Below are 18,923 nucleotides of genomic sequence, written 5' to 3' on the forward strand. Positions count from 1 at the left end.
AAAAAAAAATTGTACACCCATGTTCATAGCAGCATTACTCATAATAGCCAAAATGTGGAAGCTACTCAGTGTCCATCAACAGATAAATGGATAAACAAAATGTAGTCTATCCACACAATGAATAAAAGGAAGGAAATTCTGACACATGCCACCACATGGATAAACTTTGAGGACATTATGCTAAGTGAAATAAGCCAGTCACAAAAGGACTAAGACTGTATAATTCCTTATATGAGGTCCCTAGAGTAGTTAAATTTATAAAAACAGAAACTAGAGTGGTGGGTGCCAGGGGCTAGGGGAAAGAAGTGGATGGGGGTTAGTGTTTAATGGGGACAGAGTTTCAGTTTGGGAAGAAGACAAAGTTCTGGAAGTGGATGGTGGTGATTGTTGCACAACAATGTGAATGTACTTAATGGTACTGAGCTGTACACTTACAAATGGTTAGGATGAGCCAGGCACAGTGGCATGTGCCTGTAGTCCTAGCTACTCAGGAGGCTGAGGCAGGAGGATCGCTTGAGTGCAGGAGTTCAGCGCCGTAGTACATGATTATCACGCCACTGCACTCCAGCCTGGGCAACAGAGCGAAACCTCCATCTCCTAAAAAAGTTGGTTAAGATGGTAAATGTCACGTTCTGTGTATTTTACCACAGTTGAAAATAAAATTGGAAAGCTATTCACAAAATCCCCCAAATATTTGAAAATCAAACAATCCACTTTTAAATAAGAAATGAATGAAAAACAAAGCCACAAGAGAAATTTGAAAATATTTCTAACTGAATGGTAGTGAAAACGCAGCATTGCAAAATTCTTGGGAAGCCAGGAAGCAGTGCTTAGAGGAAAACGATGGCTCTTTTGATGGTTAGTTGTGTGTGTCAACTTGACTGGGCCACAGAGTGCCCAGACATTTGGGCCAGCATTGTTCTGGGTATGTCTGTGAGGGTGTTTCTGGATGAGGTGGACATTTGAGCCTGCAGACTAAGCAGACGCCCTCACTGATGTAGGTGGGCCCATCTAATCGTCTGGAGACTTGAACAGAACACAGGGCTGAGCAAGAGTGGCGCCTCCTGCCTGACTGCTTCGGCTGGTGCGTTGGTCTTCTCCTGTCCTCACACCAGAACTTCCACCATTGGCTCTCCCAGTTCTCAGGCCTTCAGATTCAGTCTGGAACTGGTTCTCCTGGTCTTCGGCTTGCTGACCGCAGATCCTGGGACTTCTCGGCCTCCGGATTCACAGGAGCCAATTACTTTCAATAAATCAATCTCTCTCTCTCCTCCCCCACTTTACATAGTCATGTGTCACTTAATGCATCTCTTAATGTGTTGTTAGGTGATGTCGTCCTGTGAACGTCATAGAGTGCACTTACACACACCTAGACGGCAGAGCCTACGACACACCTAGGCTGCATGGGGTAGCCTGACACTCCTGGCTAAACCCTGTACAGCGTGTGACTCTGCTGAACACTGCAGGCAGTTGGGACACAATGGTAAGTGTTTGTGTGTCTAAACATAGCTAAACATAGAAAAGGTCACAGTAAAAATACGGTATTATAATCTTATGGGACCCCCATCATATATGCAGTCCATTGTTGACTGAAATGTCATTATGCGTCACATAACTATACACAGACACACACACACACAGGTTCTGTTTCTCTGGCTAATTACTAATACAGCTCTCAACACTTAGAAACAAAGGTGCATAATCAACTCTCTAAGGACAAGAAGGAAGTTGAGGTTGCTTGGTCAAGGTCACTCAGTTAGCGAGGGAAAGCCCCATGGTGCATCCTGGCACGTGCCGTCACCATGTGCCTACACCAAGCTTGCAAAGACCCAGCACTATGGAGAGGGTGGTGCTCAGGCTGCCCCTATGTGGTGCTCCCAGGGGTAGAATTTAGACCTATGGATGGAGAGAAGCTATGGGAAGACAGATTCTGGACTGACATAGGGCAGAATGAGTGGCCAGGGATGCTGAGATGGTAATGAACCCTTTGTCTGGAGGTGCTCAACAATGAAGTCAGACAAGAACTTTACCCATAGTGAAAACCTATAATTGATTTTGTGTTCAAACCAGGTATTAAATGGGCACTCTTCAAGAAGCTATCATGGTCATCCTAATCTATCATTTTTTTTAAAAAAGATTATTGCTCACAAGCCATACATTTCTGGTCATTGGTCTAAAGACCATGAAGGATCTTTTAAATAGGAACATGATCCATTTCTCTGTTTGCAAAGTAAGTAATTAAATGAGCAAACAAAACACTCCTGTCTTCAGAAGTATGGAGAGGGGATTGGATTCTAACCTCACTTCAACCCCAGCCCCCAAATATGGGAAAATACACTGGGCCCAAGTTCTGGGTCAAGCTCTATGAGATCACAGGCACGTCACTCCACCTCCCCTGGCCACAGTATCCTCATCTGCAAGATGGGGATCATAACAAAAGTATGCATTTGCTGGGTTTCTTCAAAGCACTTTTGCAATTGCTATGTCTTGTGCTTTAGTATTTGGTGAGGATAAAAGATCACAGATGCAAATAGCATCTGAAAAGTCAAAAGCTGAATGCACACAGAGGGTGCAATTTTCTGCTGCCTTGGAGGAAAAGAATCTGATCTTTAAACTCAAAGCTTTTCAGGAGATCAGCTCCTTAGCATCCAAATGTAGCCCATTTTTGCTGAAAGACACTGTCAGTTCTGTGACAGGAAAACATCTCATCCCAGCTTGGGGATCAGACTAGCATTTGAGAATAGCATACCCTTCACAGCAATTCCCAGGACAAATTTTTATTTATTTATTCTTTTAATGACTAATATCATGGGCTGCTGTGTCCCTGAGTGACCCTAGCAAAATAAAACTGAGACTAATCAGTGTGGAAGAGATAATACAGAGGGGTCCAGTTTCTGTGTTCACGGAAAAGGACATCTCAAACTCGAAGTGAGAATGAACACAGGAAAAGAATTATAATTTTCTTTTTTGTTTAATGTCATTGGGACTCTCCTTAGCAGTGGCTGGATACCAGGAGAGTTGGGTTTGAATTCTTACTCTACCAACCAAGTGGTTGTGTGACCTTTTGGAAATCACTTTCCTTCTCCGAGGCTCAGTTTCCAGATCTGTAAAATGGGGTTAGCTTTACCATCTAGGAATTTATATTACAAAAACAATGGCAATCTGTAAAGAGTTCGTCACCTGGTGGAAGATGTTCATGCTTCTTGCTTTAGAAGCACCCTTTGGGATACTTTCCCTCACTCCCACCTCCTGGGTCAGGGGATGTCTGAGGGACTCCCAGGACATCCTGCACGTATCACATTGCACTTTTGTTCCTTTAAACTTTACTTTTTTTTTGTTTAAAACAATTAGACATGTTCTTGCAAAAATCCAAGCATTACAAAAATTGTATAAGGCAGAAACAAAAGCTTCTTTGCTGTTCCATGCCCACATATAGCCTCGTTTGTTTGTCAGTCTTCCCTCTAGGCTGTAAACAACCTGAGTTTCATTCACCTCTGTATTCCCAGTGCCTAGCTTACCAGGGTGCCCAGCAAATACCAACAGTGAATAAGCATCCTCCGACTTCTCCATGGTTTCCCTTTTCTTTTTAAAGTGTGCTTCCTGGGTTAACAAGTCGTTAAAGCTAATGTTTCACATAGTTACAAGAGCTTAAAATTTTCATTGCATGATATTTCCTCTAAACTATAGCATTCATGTAAAATTAGGCAAAAAGCAACAGCATCCCTACTATAAAGTTTCACTATAAATTTAACACACTGCCAAAGAAAATTTGGAAAATTTAAAAGGAGAAAAGATTTCCTAGGATTACCACTGTAACACAACAACAATTAGCATGTTGGTTTATTCTCTTTTCAGTAAGTTCCTTTTTTATTAAATTTTTAGAATTTACCTTTAGATCTTTAGAATTTAAAGAGATACGGAAAAATATACATAAGAATAAATCAGGTCAGGCGCGGTGGCTCATGCCTGTAATCCTAGCACTATGGGAGGCTGAGGCTGGAGAATCACTGAGGTCAGAAGTTTGAGACCAGCCTGAGCAAGAGTGAGACCCATTTCTACAAAAGATAGAAAAAATTAGCCCGGTGTAGTGGTACACGCCTATAGTCCCAGCTACTCGGGAGGCTGAGGCAAGAGGCTCACTTAAGCCCAGGAGGTTGCAGTGAGCTATGATGACGCCACTGCACTCTAGCCTGGGGGAAAGAGTGAGACCCTGTCTCAAAACAAAACAAACAAACAAACAAGAAACAAATCAAATACCTATTGTTCCCAGACTCAGAGTCAACCACAATTATTATTATTCTTGCTTTGGCTTTTTTTTTTTTTTTTTTTTTTTTTTTTTGAGACAGAGTCTCACTCTGTTGCCCAGGCTAGAGTGAGTGCCGTGGCGTCAGCCTAGCTCACAGCAGCCTCAAACTCCTGGGCTTAAGCGATCCTGCTGCCTCAGCCTCCCGAGTAGTTGGGACTACAGGCATGCGCCACCATGCCTGGCTAATTTTTTCTATATATATTTTAATTGGCCAGATAATTTCTTTCTATTTTTAGTAGAGACGGGGGTCTCGCTCTTGCTCAGGCTGGTCTCGAACTCCTGACCTCGAGCGATCCACCCGCCTCGGCCTCCCAGAGTGCTAAGATTACAGGCGTGAGCCACCGCGCCCGGCCTTGCTTTGGCTTTTTAAATAAATCAATCTTTACAAAGCTGGCTGTAATCACTGTCATGACTTGTGTGGGAATTCTTGCTATGTAAACAATAATATATAGGTTCTGTCTGTCAGCTCTCAGCTCTGTTCCCACCATTCCCTGCTTGCTACTGTATCACTTTGGGGCTGGAAACCTCCAAACTACATTTCCCCTGACTTCCTTGCCTGCTGGTTTCCAAGAGGCACTAGTAGGAGATTGTTGGGGGGGGGGGGGGTGCGGAAAGAAACTATTTTTCTGCCTGGCATCCTCTCTGGCGGATGGGTGGTGCTCCCAGCAGCAGCAGGAGTGTGGGCTCCTGTGCTCATGGTCAAGGGGCTGGGCCTCTGGCAGATGAGTAGTGAGTATGAGGTCCTGGCTTCAGTCCAGGGGTAGCAGCAGCCCCCTGGTGTCTGGATAATATTTCCTTTCCATTTTGTTCCTCGGCTAAATACCTTTCTGCTTGAAATAGCTAGAGCGACTTCTGTTTCCTGACCGGACGTGGATAGATGCAGTACCAGTGGTAAATGCAGTACCAGTACCATGGGTAGATCGCCTAGACTTGAAATCGTCAGACTTGAAAAGTTTTGCCAATCTGATCAGTGAGAATGTTCGTAAAGTTTATATGTACACCATCATGCTATATATGATATTCCATATTTCCTTTTGTTTTTTTAAATGAAGTTAATTATAAATCACGAAGACATAGAAAAGAGTTCAGTTTTACAAAGTGTTGTACAGTGAACACTCATGAAACTCCCACTCATGTTAAGAGACAGCATATTAACAGCATCAGAAATCCCTAATATACCCTTATGCCAGGCTTTTTTCATGAAATACTATGATTTTGTGATTGAATCATGTTGATCTATAGATTTGCTTCATCATTTTAAACTGTTATGTAGTATTTAGTCCCATGGTTTATTTATCCATTTTCTGGCTTAGTGAAATTAGAGATGCTTCTGATTTGTTCACATGTACAGAAAATCTTGTAATAAATACCCATCCTCACATCTCCTGAACAAATGTGTAATAATCTCTCAAATTGTCGGACTGTGGGTCATAACCTGTTATGTGTTGAAAACTCAATGTAAGGGCTTCCAACCAAATTGTTTTACAGCTTTGCTGAGACATATTTCACAGATCATAAAACTCACTGATTTCAAGTGTCCAGTTCAGCGGTTTTAGTATACTCACAGAGTTGTGCAACCAATGCCACAATCTAATTTTAGAATATTCTAATCACTCCAAAAAGAAATGTTGTAACCATTAGCAGACTCCCCCGTCCCTGCTCTCCAGTCCCCCGCCCCAGCCCCAGGCCATCACCAACCCACCTCCCGTGTCTATGGACTTGCCTGTTCTGGACATTTCACACGTATGCAATCATGCAATATCCATCCTTTTCTGACTGCTTTCTTTCACCGAGCATAATGTTTCCAAAGTTCATCCATGTGTAGCATCCATCAGTACTTTCCTCCTTTTTATTATCAGATGATATTCCATTGTATGGCCACACCACATTCTGCTCATCCCTTCGTCGGTGGATGGATAATTGAGTTGTTCCTGCTTTTTGGCTATTATGAATACTGCTGCTATGCACATTCGTGTGCAAGTTTTTGTGTGGATGTATATTTTTATTTCTATTTGGTATAAACTTAGGAGTGGAATTGTTGGATTATTTAGTAACTCTGTGGTTAACTTTCCAAAGTGACAGCACCGTTCTACCCCACCCACCAACAGTGTTCAAGGTTCAAATTTCTCCATATTCTTATGGACACTTGTTATTGTCTGTCTTTTTATAAAAATTATAGCCATCCTAGTAGGTGTGAAGTGGTATTTATTGTGGTTTTGATTTACATTTCCTGGATGGCTAATAAGGTAGGACAACTTTCCATGTGCTTATTGGCCATTTGTATATCTTCTTCAGAAAAATGTCTATTGAGATCCTTTTCCCACTTTTTAATTGGGTTGTCTTTTATGTTGTTGAGTTGTAAACCAGCAACTCTTAAAAAATGAAATATAGAAAAAATGCTTAGAACTGTGTCTGGCACATGGTAAACACTCAAAAAATAAAACATAGAAGATGGAGTGACCACCTAGAGTAAATATTGTTTCATGAAACTTTTGTTGCAGTTCCATAAAGGTACATGTGAATCAGATTACATGTGAATGGTATTTCTTACTCTGAATGGTGCTCAGAAAAGTTCAAATCCAACTATTCTAAGGAATGTACTTACGAGATGAATTGCTAGGTCATAGAGTTTACTATGTACAGATCCAAGATCCCTCTTCACCATTCTGAAATCCAAAAATCACTGAAACCACTTTTCCCGTAAGTTTGTAACAAAGTCCTTTGGCAGTGAAAACTGACCTAAGATGAGCTGAGGCTATTTAAAATCTATATTTGTCCCATTTAGTGTAATATCCATTTCACTGCAGAAAAATTAGTGTGTAGGCTGGGCGTGGTGGCTCATGCCTGTAATCCTAGCACTCTGGGAGGCTGAGGCAGGCGAACCGTTTGAGCTCAGGAGAGTAAGGCTGGTGGCGGGCACCCCTCCCCTCCCTAATGGAAAAAGAAGCAGCCCCTCCTATTCCTCAATACCTGCCCTAAAGCTGAAACAAAGAAATTCCTCACTCTTCCCGCGGAAACCTTCCCTCCAGAGAAACTCCCATCCCCCAGCCCTAAAAACATATATAACCCCAGCCAGACTTCTGGGCGGGGTGGCTTCTCTGGTTCCACTTGTGAGACCAGGAGGCTCGCCCAGGCCCCTCTCTTGGGACCTGTTACCCCCACCTGGGAGCGCCCCAATAAAGCCTCTTTAATTATCCCTTTTAACTCTGCTCGTCTTTCTTTCTCTGACGCCGGCCACTCCAAAAAACCTTACAAGGAGTTCAAGACCAGCCTGACCAAGAGCGAGACTCCGTCTCTACTAAGAACAGAAAGAAATTATATGGACAGCTAAAAGATATATATATAGAAAAATTAGCCGGGCATGGTGGTGCATGCCTGTAGTCCCAGCTACTTGGGAGGCTGAGGCAGGAGGATCGCTTGAGCCCAGGAGTTTGAGGTTGCTGTGAGCTAGGCTGACGCCATGGCACTCACTCTAGCCCGGGCAACAGAGTGAGACTCTGTCTCAAAAAATAAATAAATAAATAAAATCAGTGTGTTGACAATTGGATGCTGCTCCTGAGCTCATTGTGTGTGGTGATGTAAAAATACCATCTGCACCTTTTACCTTTCAAGCTAAAGAAAAGAAAATTCTGAAACATGTCTGTCTCAAAGATTCCCAATAACGGCCTGCAGACATACATACCAAAAAGCTCTCCAAATTGGCTGAACCGATTTACACTTCCACCAGCGGCATGAAAGAGTAGCTTTCCCCCATCTTTGCTCAGACTCGAAATTGTCAGATTTGAAAAGTTTTGCCAATCTGATCAGTGAGAAAAGACAGCTTGTTGCTGTTTAATTTGCATTTCCCTGGTTACTGAGAAGGATGAGCAGACTTTTGCATGTGTATTGGCCATTTGTGTTTCCTCTTCTGGGAATTGTCTGTTTATATGTATATCCATCTTTCCAGTATTATTTCTTTAGATCTGTGGAAACTGACTTCAACACCAGATTCAGGTCATTCTAGTTTTCAGCCGGTAGAGATTTTGGATTTGTCCTCACAAACTTCTCTCCCCCATATCCCTGAGCTAATAATGGTAGGAGAGAAACTAAGACACTTCTAGATAATTTCTGCCTTTTTCAATACAAGGAGAAGTGTTCAGAGCCCACAGTGTGAAAAATGGCAGGAAGAGGTTTCTCTCCTTCTCTCCCCAACAAATTGAAAGTTGAGCTTATTAAAGATTCTAATGAATGCAAACCCTCCAAACCTAAATCATTCAGCCAAGCCAGGTTTTAACTTAAAAGACATTACAGTTTAACACAGTCTAATGTGTACCTTTATGGTGTAAATATTGAGATATTGTCAACCATTTAGCTCAATGTCCCTGGCTGATTGCTTAAATGATTAATTTAAGCCTACTTAAGTAAGCCTGCTCCTTGGGCTGGGAGATCTCACAGGAAGTCACCCTCCCTCTGACAGGAAGTCACCTGCGCTGACAGAAAGTCTCAAGCCGAGGGCAGACAGTCTGAAGGCTGAGAGATCCACGGAACAAAAACGGTGGCCACCTCCTTCAGTGAACATGATGGAGTGTTACGGAAAACTCACAGTTCTTCTTGATCATGGTGTTGGTGAGGCTGCGGGTGAAGTGAAAGCCTCGTGGCATGTCTTGTGCTACCTGGCATGGATTTTTATTTATGTGCAATGTACACTCTGTTGTAGACATACTTACGCGGGATGAAAGAACTATACTCAGAAGAATGAAATGAGTGGAATATTCTGGTCCCATCTTAATCCGAATAAATAATTCTTTATATTAGAAGAGTCTTCTATTTTAATATAAACTACTTTTATATTAAATACATCCTTTAATATTTTCAATACCCTCTGTGAAGTAGAAACTCTTGGTCCCATTTGTCAGTCCAGAAAACTCAGTCTCTGAGAGAGATTTTTATTCAATTCACCTAAAAGGCAGATCTGGGGACTAGTGTATGGGGATAAGTTATAGACTGATCTTGAACAGGGCCCACACTCATAGGCCTACCAGACTAGCAAGTAATGGCATGATTCAAGCTGTCTGGGAGTAATAGGGGGTGGTGGGGACTGCAGCAAACTGGAGAGATCACATACCTTTTTAAAATAGGCAGCCGCCAGCCATATCCAGTATATCACTGCCATGGGGGAATATGGGCCCAGAGTTGCCAGAGCTTCTGACTGTTCAAAGAAATTATAAATCCAGATTTTGCATAAATACCCTGATTTTTAGATATTGGCAAAAAAATCACATTAAAGAAATCTGAAAATGTGTTTTTGTCTGATGATGAATAGTGTGAGCTGGGGACTCATAGTGAAGTGAATACTTGAACATACACTGTTGTAAGCACTGCCCTGAGCACTCTGCTTGCATTATTAATTGAATCCTTGTCCCACCTCTGTGAGTTAGATACTGTGAGGATCTCCATGTTATAGACGAAAATGTGACTAAGTAATGCTGTCAGGACCACACAGCCAATAGGTGGCAGAACCAGGAGCTGGGCAGCATTTGGAGGGCATCAGAGTGAGCATGTCCGAGGGTGGGCAGTAAGAGCAGTCTGCCCGAGGTACAGGCTTAGCAAGAGGGGCACTGTCTGTAGAGGATTTTAAAATAGTAACAAAAATGGACTGAAGGTTGTCTGGTTTTATTATCACCACAGACAGGCGATATTAATCAGTGTCAGTGATGGAATACACATTCCTGAAAAAAACTCTTGTAGGTCTAAATTCTAAAGAATTGCTGTGGCTACTGCTAAGGATTTTCTTTCTTAATGTTTTTTATTGTGGTAACTTTACCATTTTAACCATTTTTTAGTGTGCGGTTCAGTATTGTTACATTTACACTGTTTTGCAACCAATTTCCAGAACTTTTCATCTTGGAAAACTGAAATTCTGTACCTATTAAACAGCAGCTCCTATTCCTCCCTCCTCCTAGCTCCTGGTGCTGCCCGTTCTACTTCCTGTCTCTGTGAATGTGACTGCTCCAGGGACCTCATGCAAATGGAATCAGATAGCATTTGTCTTTGTTTTGTGACTGGCTTATTCACTTAGCACAGTGTCTTCAAGGTTCACCATGTGATAGCATGTGTCAGAACTTCCTGCCTTTTTAAGACTGAGTAATATTCCATTATGTGTATAGATCACATTTCATTCTGATGGACGCTTGTGTTGCTTCCACCTCTTGGCTACTGTGAATCATGCTACACAAACATGGGAGTGCAATGTCTCTTCAAGATTATGCTTTCAATTCTTTTGCGTGTGTACCCAGAAGTGGGATTGCTGGATCATATGGTAATTCTACGTTTAATTTTTGAGGAAGACCCATAGTGTTTTCCATAGCAGCCGCACCATTTTACATTCCCTCCAACAGTGTGCAAGGGTTCCAATTTCTACACATCTTGTGATCTGGTTTTGTGGGCTTTCTGTGTATGTGTGTACATATATTAATATATATACATATATATGCCATCCTGGTAAGTGTGAGATGATACCTCATATTCTATTTTTTTATTTGAATTTCCCTAATAATTAATGATGTTGAACATTAATGATGAAAGCACATCTTTTCATGTGCTTGGCCGTTTTTATACCTGCTTTGGAGAAATGTCTGTTCGAGTCCTTTGCCCATTGTTTTGATTGGATTATTGGTTTTGTTGTTATGGAGTTGTAGGAGTTCTTCATATATTCTGGATATTAGCCCCTTATCAGATATATGATTTGAAAATATTTTCTCCCATGTTGTAGGTTGCCTTTTCACCCTTTTGATTGTGTCCTTTGATGCACAGATGTTTTTATATTTGACATAGTTCAATTTATCTATTTTTAGTTTGTTGCCTTTGTGTTGTTGAATTTTAGTAATGTATAAACTTTAAAATAAAACATTAAAAAACTTTTGCTTTAATAAACAATGTATTCACATGGATGTTAATTTAGAAAACTCCAGTTACACATCTGTCTCCCATACATGTGGGTTTTGGGCACGTGTTTGTTTCCAGAGTAAGTCTGTAACTTTGTGGAATCATTTGCCCTTGCTTTGGGGACAGTTCTTGTCTCCAGCCCCTATAGTGTTATATATTCCTATGTTTCCAATAGATTCGGAATAACCAGTGAAGGCGTAGTGACTGTAAAGACAAAGAGCTTGAGTGACTGCTACTGCTATGCAGCTATTCTATATGACAACTTATAATTCTTATTTGATTTAAATTTTATAAGGTGAAACAGAGTGTGAACTGCTAGAGGTAATATTTTGGTTTGGTAAGTGCAATTCTTACCTTACACGTGAACTATTTTATTAAATTTGCATTTTAGCCTAAAAATTGAAATTCCTTCCTTTTTATTATTATTACTTAATGTTCAGTACACTCTAATGTTATTTATCATTGCAACAGGCCAATAGGTAGGTATAAGTTTCTAAAAAAAATACATTAATGTAACTTAAAAATATTAAGCCACTATTTCTCCTTTTTGGCTGTAATGTTTATTTTATTTTTCATTTGAAAATTTTTCTGGCTTGCTTATATACAGAAAGTTTAATAGGCTGGGTATGGTGGCTCATGCCTGTAATCTAGCACTTTGGGAGGCTGAGGCAGGAGGATCACTTGAGGCCAGGAGTTCAAGACCAGCCTAAGCAACATAGTGAGACTCCATCTCTACAAAAAAATTTAAAAAGTAGCCAGGCGTGGTGGTGCATGCCTGTAGTCCCAGCTGCTTGGGAGGCTTAAGCAGGAGGATCACTTGAGCCCAGGAGTTTGAGGTTGCAGTGATGTATAATGATGCCACTGCACCCTAGCCTGGGCAACAAAGTGAGGCCCTGTCTCCAAAAAAACGAAACAAAACAAAACAAAAAAACCCACAAAAAAACAAAAGAAAGTTTAACAAAAGGAAATGTTATTTTTTTCTAGACATTATTATATTACATTTAATATTTATTACTGAAAAGTTCAAAAATGATCCTCTTTAGGAGGTCAAATTCGCTAGGTGTGCCATTGGAGGTGTCAATCACTCAGGTGGGCCAGGCCAAAGGAGTGAAGGTGGGAGGTAGAGGTGAGAGGGCCTGGGGACATGGGCAAAGGTTTGGATGCTCTGCCCAAGGCACCTGGGTGGCTGTGGGGGCTGGCCCGCTGCAGGGTGTGATGTGCTGACCACTCTAGTACCAGGGTGGAGATCAGAGGCAACAGAAGTGTGTTAGTCAGGCTCTCCAGAGAAACAGAAACAAGAGGAGGTACGTGTGTGTGGAGAGAGACAGGCAGACAGACAGACAGAGAGATAGTATGGGAATTGGTTCATGTAGTTATGAAGGTTGAGAGGTCCCATGGTCCGCTGTCTGCAAGGTGGAGACCCAGGGAAGCCAGGGATGCGACTCAGGCCAGGTCTGAAGGCCTGAGAACCGGGAAGTTGAGAGGTGACTCCCGGTGGAGTGCAAAGGCCTGAGAGCCTGGGGGTGCCGTGTGGAGCTGGCCGTGCCCGTGTAAGTTCCAGAGTCCCAGGGCCTGAGAGTCAGGAGCTCCAGAGGCCAAGGGCAGGAGCAGACCGGTGGCCCAGTGCAAGCAGAGAGCAAATTCCCCTTCCTCCACCTTTGTGTTCTAGTCAGGCCCTTGATGGATTGGGTTGTCTATCTGTATTGGTGAGGGTACCAATCTTCTCCACTCAGTCTGATTCAAATGCTAATCTCTTCCAGAAACATCCTCACAGACACATCCAGAAATCGTGTTTTATCAGCTCTCTAGGCATCCCTTAGCCCAGTCAAGTTGACACATGAAACAACCATCACAAAAAGAGACTGTGCTGTTTGGTGGGCTGGGGCAGTTCTGGAAAGTAAGGAGTAGGGACCCTGCTCTCTTTCTGCTTTGGTGGCCTGGAGATGTCCAAGGACCCCCTCATGTGTCTAGCGAGGTCTGCTGGAATCGGGTTTGGGCAGCTGGGATAACACGTGTCTGCCTAGGCCTCGAAGGAGGCCCGAAGGCATGACAAGCTGGCTGCAATCCCTCATTTCGCAGCCATCACCTTCTCAGACGCAGGCGAGGAAAGCCCACAGGAAGCTCACTGGCGAAGCAAATGGTCGCTGACTCTGGCGGAGGATGAGCGTGGCCAGTGTGAGAAAAGCATCCTGAGGAAGAGTAAAAACACACACATACATGCTGGATCCCATGAGCAGGAGGCATGTCTGGGCATTGATACAAAGCAGCAATTTCTGTAATTAAATGGTGCCATTATCTTGAGTATGCTGCTTTGGAAAGCACTCTTCAAAGGCGGAAGCCATTCCAACGCTCCCGGTGGTTTTCTTCTTGTTTACTTTCCAAGGCTTCCAGCTTAGAGATGATGCTGAAGGTCCATGGTGGGGCGTTTCCTAGGTTTCCAGGGCCTCGACCATAGGCTGGGGCAGACTCCGCCCACTGCTGTGGTGGCAGCTCTTGGAGAAAATACTATGTGACGGCGGCTGGTGTGAGTCGCCCAAGCAAGGCAGGACTCAGCTTGGGGATGTTTCAACATATGAATGTCTACTCCAGAGATAAAGGGGCAACGTGTGAATGCGAGACACTTAAAAGACATTTCAATCAATTGCAATGTGTGAGCCTCATATTCTGATGCTTAAAACACAAACTGTAAAAGGATATTAGGACATGCCTGAGACAGGTGGAAAATTTGAACTCTGGCTATTTTATGACTAAAGAATTGTTATTAATTCTTTAGGTAGGATAATAGTATGGTGGTTATATTGTGTCTGTTAGAACTTATCTCTACATTGAAATATAGATGAAATGACAGGATGTCTTGGATTTGTTTCAAAATTATACGGGTTGGGGGTGGGTCTGGAATGGCCGAGAGGAACAGAACTGGCTATGGATTGAGGCCACAGGCCTGGACTGTCATGGGGCTTCCTGATACTAGTCTGTTTACTTTTGTGACTCTTTGAGGTTCTCCATTGTAAAATTAGTCTTAAAAATTACTATAACAAAAAGATGGTGGAGAGGCTAGGAAAAAGTCAATTGCCTTTAAAATTCTCTCTGAATCCTCGTATGCTCAGGGATCAAGGTCCACGTTGGTGTGGTTGTGTCTTTGACACTGTCTTGTGCTTGGTCATCTTCTCACTGAAGGCCCTGAGAGCACACCTTGGGCCCTGAGCCTTCAGCAGAAAACAGTGTTTGCATGTAACTTGATGGCATTCCTTTGTTCCATTGTATTTATTTTATGGCTACTTCTATTTGGGCAACTGATACTGGTCTTCTAGACAAAGTTTGCTTCTTCAATAAATATATGTAAACACTTTGATTTAAAGACAAATAGGAAATAACAGTACAGCTGGTATTCAGATATTGCAAAAAAAATTTAGGGTGGTAGGAGGTGACAGATGTTTGGGAGGCACTGTTTGGTATAAGTCACAGGAGACATTTTCCTATCTCCCCTTATTTATCAGTAGACAACTGATTCACACAAATCTGTGGTCTCTTCCATCCCAGAGGGTCTCTGTGCCTGGAGCAGGATGGTCGGCTCAGGCCATCATCCACTGCTGCCTCCCTGCGTACCAAAGCACTGACACCCAGAGAAGGGAGCCCAATGGCAAGGAGTGGAAACAGACCACACAGACAAGGTGGGGGTAGCCCCCTCCCATGGATCCCTGGCCCCATTCCAGACACCGTCCCTCATTGGGTTTGCAGAAAACTGAGATTGGATGTAGGGAGACAAATTGAAGGACAATGTGAAGGGAGAAAACCTCAAATGGGAAAATTTTTACCCATCATTTTGTTGTTTTCCACTGGTTATTTTCTGCTGGGAAAATGTCCTGATTGCCTTAAGTTACCTTAAACACAGGTGGTTAGCAAGCTGTGTCCACTCACATGTGTTTTGGTAGGCCTGTTTGTATGACTGTTTTTTTGTTTGTGTAATTAAACTTTTTGACATAATTATAGATTCACATGCAGTTGTAATAAACAATACAGAGAGATCCTATGTACTTTTTACCCCATTTACCCCTGTGGTAACATCTTCCAAAACCATGAGACAATGTCACAACCAGGAATGAGACATTGATGCAGTCAAGCCAGAGAACATTTCCATCCCCACAAGGACCCCTCATGTTGTTCTTTTACAGCCACATCACCCCCCCAACCCCCACCCTGCCCCTCACCCTTGGCGATCACTCGTTCGTTCTATCCTTCTATACTTCTGTAATTTTGCCATTTTGAGAATTATATAACTTTTTTGTGGTTGGTTTTTTCCACTCAGCATAATTCCCTGGAGAATCATCTAACTCGTTTGTATCAACGTTCCTTTTTTATTTTTTTTAAGAGAGGGGTCTTGCTCTGTTTGCTCTGTTGCTCAGGCTGGAGTGCAGTGGTGTGATCATAGCTCACTGCAGCCTCAAACTCCTGAGCTTGAGTGATCCTCCCACCTCAGCCTCCCAAATAGCTGGGACCACAGGCCTGAGCCATTGTGACTGGTGGTTTGTTCCTTTTCAATTGCTGAATAATATTCCATGGTGTGGATGTGCCGTGTTTAACCAGCACCCACTGAAGGACCTCTGTGCTGTGTCCAGTTTTGACTTATTATAAATAAAGCTATGAACATTTTATGTACAGGTGTTTGTGTGAGCATAGTTTTCATTTCTCTGGAATAAATGTCCAAGAGTGTGTATGGTTCTTCTTAATGAATTAGTTGCCATCATTTACAATGAAGATGTTTCACCTAAAAATCCATGTTACTGATTTCTCCTCAATAACCAGTTGACCTGGAAAGAAAGATGGGGCCACAGGGACTTACGATCCTAGGGGGCCTGAAAGCCCTAGTCCCCTGTGCCCCTGGTCCCTTTACTTATTTACCTGCCTGGCAAGGCATATATATGCCCCATGTTATGTATATATTTGCTTGCATATGGATAACATTTCTCAAGATGTGTACTGTAGCAGAAAACACTGGCTGCCTACGGGGAAGGGTACTGGGTGGCGAGACAGGGCAATCATGTTCACCAGGCACGCTTTTGAGCCTTTTTAGTTTAAAGGTAACATGACTGTATTACCTGTTCAAAAATGAACCAATAAAATGTGTAACCTAGAACCCACCCAAAGATTTCCTCACAAATACCCCCTCTGAGGCTGCCTTTTCCATACAATTCTTTGTTTCCTTTCTTCAAAGAAGGGAACCCATTGGAATTTCCCCTCCTGGAGCACTTGGTTGCACACAGGGAAGGAACCCCCACTCCCCCAGCACTGGGATCCGCTAGAGAAGGTTTTCCCCAACACACACGCATTCCCTGGCGTTGCAGGAGAGACCCCAAACACCTCCCACCACCATCCAGAGGCCCCATGATCCCGGAGGAGCAGGCTCGGACTTGCCCGGACCTCTCTGACGCCCAGTGAGGTGTCTGTGTATGCTCAAGCCCAGGCCACCTCCTCCAAAAAGCCTTCCGAGCCTGATTGGAATTTAGCCTCTCCTTCCTCGTCACTCAGTGACCTAAGCGTGTGACTTCCTGGCTACAAGTCAGCACGCGCTTCCCGCACTCCTTACACAAGCTGGGCCCCTTTCCCGGCCTCCCGCTAGGGTGGGCCTTCCCTGCAGGCCCAGATTGCTATTCCCGCGGCCCTGCGCCCCTCACGCAAACCACGACCAAGACAACGGGGAACCACGGAGCACAAGTGCAGACTTAACCTAGCACCTTCCATTTGTGTGCAGGTGAATTTAGCAACGCTGAACCGTCTTTAGCCCGGGCGGGGGGGCGTCGGGCGTGCTTCTGCCGGCGTCGCGCTCTAAATCTGGCCGGCGGCTTCCGGAAGACAGTGGGCGACAGTGGGCGACGCGCAGAGAACAACGGCGTGGGGATCCGCGAGCCCCGGCTGCCCTGCTGGCTGGGGGACGTGGGAGCCGGGGACGTGGGGGCCACTCAGCCGGTTTCCTCCCAGAGAAATGGGACCAGAACGCCGCCCGGGCAGGTTGTGAGGAGGCTGAAGGGAGAGGAGGCCTCGTCAGCAGTCGGCTTCCCGTGCGAACCGAGGGTCTCTCTTCTGGGAAGCACGGACTGGATGAGGCAGGCATTGGGGGGTGTGTCCTTTCGTGTTGACTGTGGGTCCCGGCCGGGGACGCGGTCTCAGGAGCCGGAGGCGCTGCGCAGGGCCGGTGGGCGCCGCCCGCGGCCGCGAGGCTCCCACTGGCGTCCAGGACGGCAAGAGTGTGAGGGCCCCGGGGTGAGCGCGGGGGCCGGAAACCAGCGGGGCTTCCCGCGCGCCCGTCGCGGCTCTCCGGGCCCCGGGCCGGGCACGCGCCCCCCGCCCCCACCCCGAGTTCCGGCGCGCGGGCCGGGGCGGGGTCGCCGAGAGCGCGGCCCCTCAGTTCCCGCGCTCGGCCGCCGGGGGCCCTCGCCCCGCCCCCTCCGCGCCTCCCGCGCTCCTCACGTGCCGGCCGGGCGCGCGGGGCGCGAGGGGGAGCGCGCGGGCGGTCGGGCGCCGGGGCTGAGGCGCTGCCAGGATGGCGGCGCGGGCCTGGGAGCCGCCGCTGCTGCTCGCGCTCTCGCTGCTGCTGGCGCTGGGCCCCCCCGCCGCGGTGGCCAAGCTCAACATCCCCAAGGTGCTGCTGCCCTTCACGAGGGCCACGCGCGTGAACTTCACACTGGAGGCCTCGGAGGGCTGCTACCGCTGGTGAGGCGCAGCCGGCGGCCCGGGGAGGCCTTCCAGCCCGGGAGGCCGGGCGGGGGCGGGCGCTCGCCGCAGGTGCGCGGGCGGGCAGGACGGCCGCGGCGAGCCGGCCCCGCGTGGCCTCCAGGCTCGGGCCGGCAGGTGCGCGGCGCGCTCTCGCGGGGCGCCTGGCGGCCGCGGCGACCGGTCGCGCCTGAGTCACCCGGCGGCGTTCGCGTGTGTTGCCGCCACCGCGCATGGCGTCTCGGGCTCCACGCGGCTTCGGTGGGGCGAGCCGGCCCGGGCCTGGCGGGCCGTGACCCGTGTGCGGGGGCCGCGCGGGAGGCGGGTCTCCAGGTGAGCCTGGCGGAGGGCGGCCCGGGAGGCCGCGCTCTGGCGGGCCCCCCTGGTCTCACCTCTCCGCCCCGTGCTCCGGCCGCGGGCCGTCAGGGCCCTGCAACGGCCTAGGCTGGAGGCCCGTTTCCTGCGTTCGTGAAGGGCGGCAGGCGTGGGAACGGGCCTGTGGCGAGGGCTGGGGGCGTCTGGGGGAGCCGAGCCGCCCGCCGGCGTCGCTGGGACGGGCGGGAGCCTGTGAAGAAAGGGCTTCCGGAGGGAACCCCGGGGTCTGCTTCACAGGTGAGAACCGAGAGGCGAGGGAGCGGTCGGTGGTTCCCCTCCGCCTGCCCAGCGTGGGGCGGGCCTGGATGCTCAGGGTCCCTTTTCGTCACCCCCCCTGGGGGTTCCGGGGGCCTCGGTCTTCTTCGTGGGGGGGGGGGCGTGGAGTGTGACCTGTGGAACCTCGGGGACTAATGAAGCTGGAGGCCTCTGTCCTCGCCGCAGGGGGCCTGGCCAGCGCCCCGACCGGGCGGGGTGACGGGATGCAGCCCCTCGTTCTGCGGGAGGAATGGAGCCTCTGCCGCCGCCGGGGAGGGGGGGCTGGACCGCCAGCCTCCGAGCGCCAGCCGCCGCCAGGGATGGGAAGGAGGTGGCCTCCTGCCCCCGTCGCACC

At 46.5% G+C, this 18,923-nt stretch overlaps 1 protein-coding gene across 3 annotated transcripts in view; it reads left to right on the forward strand.

The window, feature by feature from the left end:
• Positions 1-17,704: 17,704 nt before the first annotated feature.
• The window catches only part of LOC123638121 (nuclear pore membrane glycoprotein 210), a 110,743-nt gene continuing 109,524 nt past the window's right edge, over positions 17,705-18,923 (forward strand). For 2 of the 3 annotated variants that reach the window (XM_045551491.1, XM_045551492.1), the window contains exon 1: positions 17,746-17,938. In XM_045551491.1, the coding sequence (XP_045407447.1) occupies positions 17,769-17,938 (170 nt within the window). In that variant the 5' untranslated portion in view covers positions 17,746-17,768. Of the gene's footprint in view, positions 17,939-18,923 lie in introns of all 3 variants that reach the window. The other variant, XM_045551490.1, reaches the window with a different exon arrangement.

The sequence above is a fragment of the Lemur catta genome, chromosome 5 (assembly GCF_020740605.2).
Source record: "Lemur catta isolate mLemCat1 chromosome 5, mLemCat1.pri, whole genome shotgun sequence".
NCBI lineage: Eukaryota > Metazoa > Chordata > Mammalia > Primates > Lemuridae > Lemur > Lemur catta.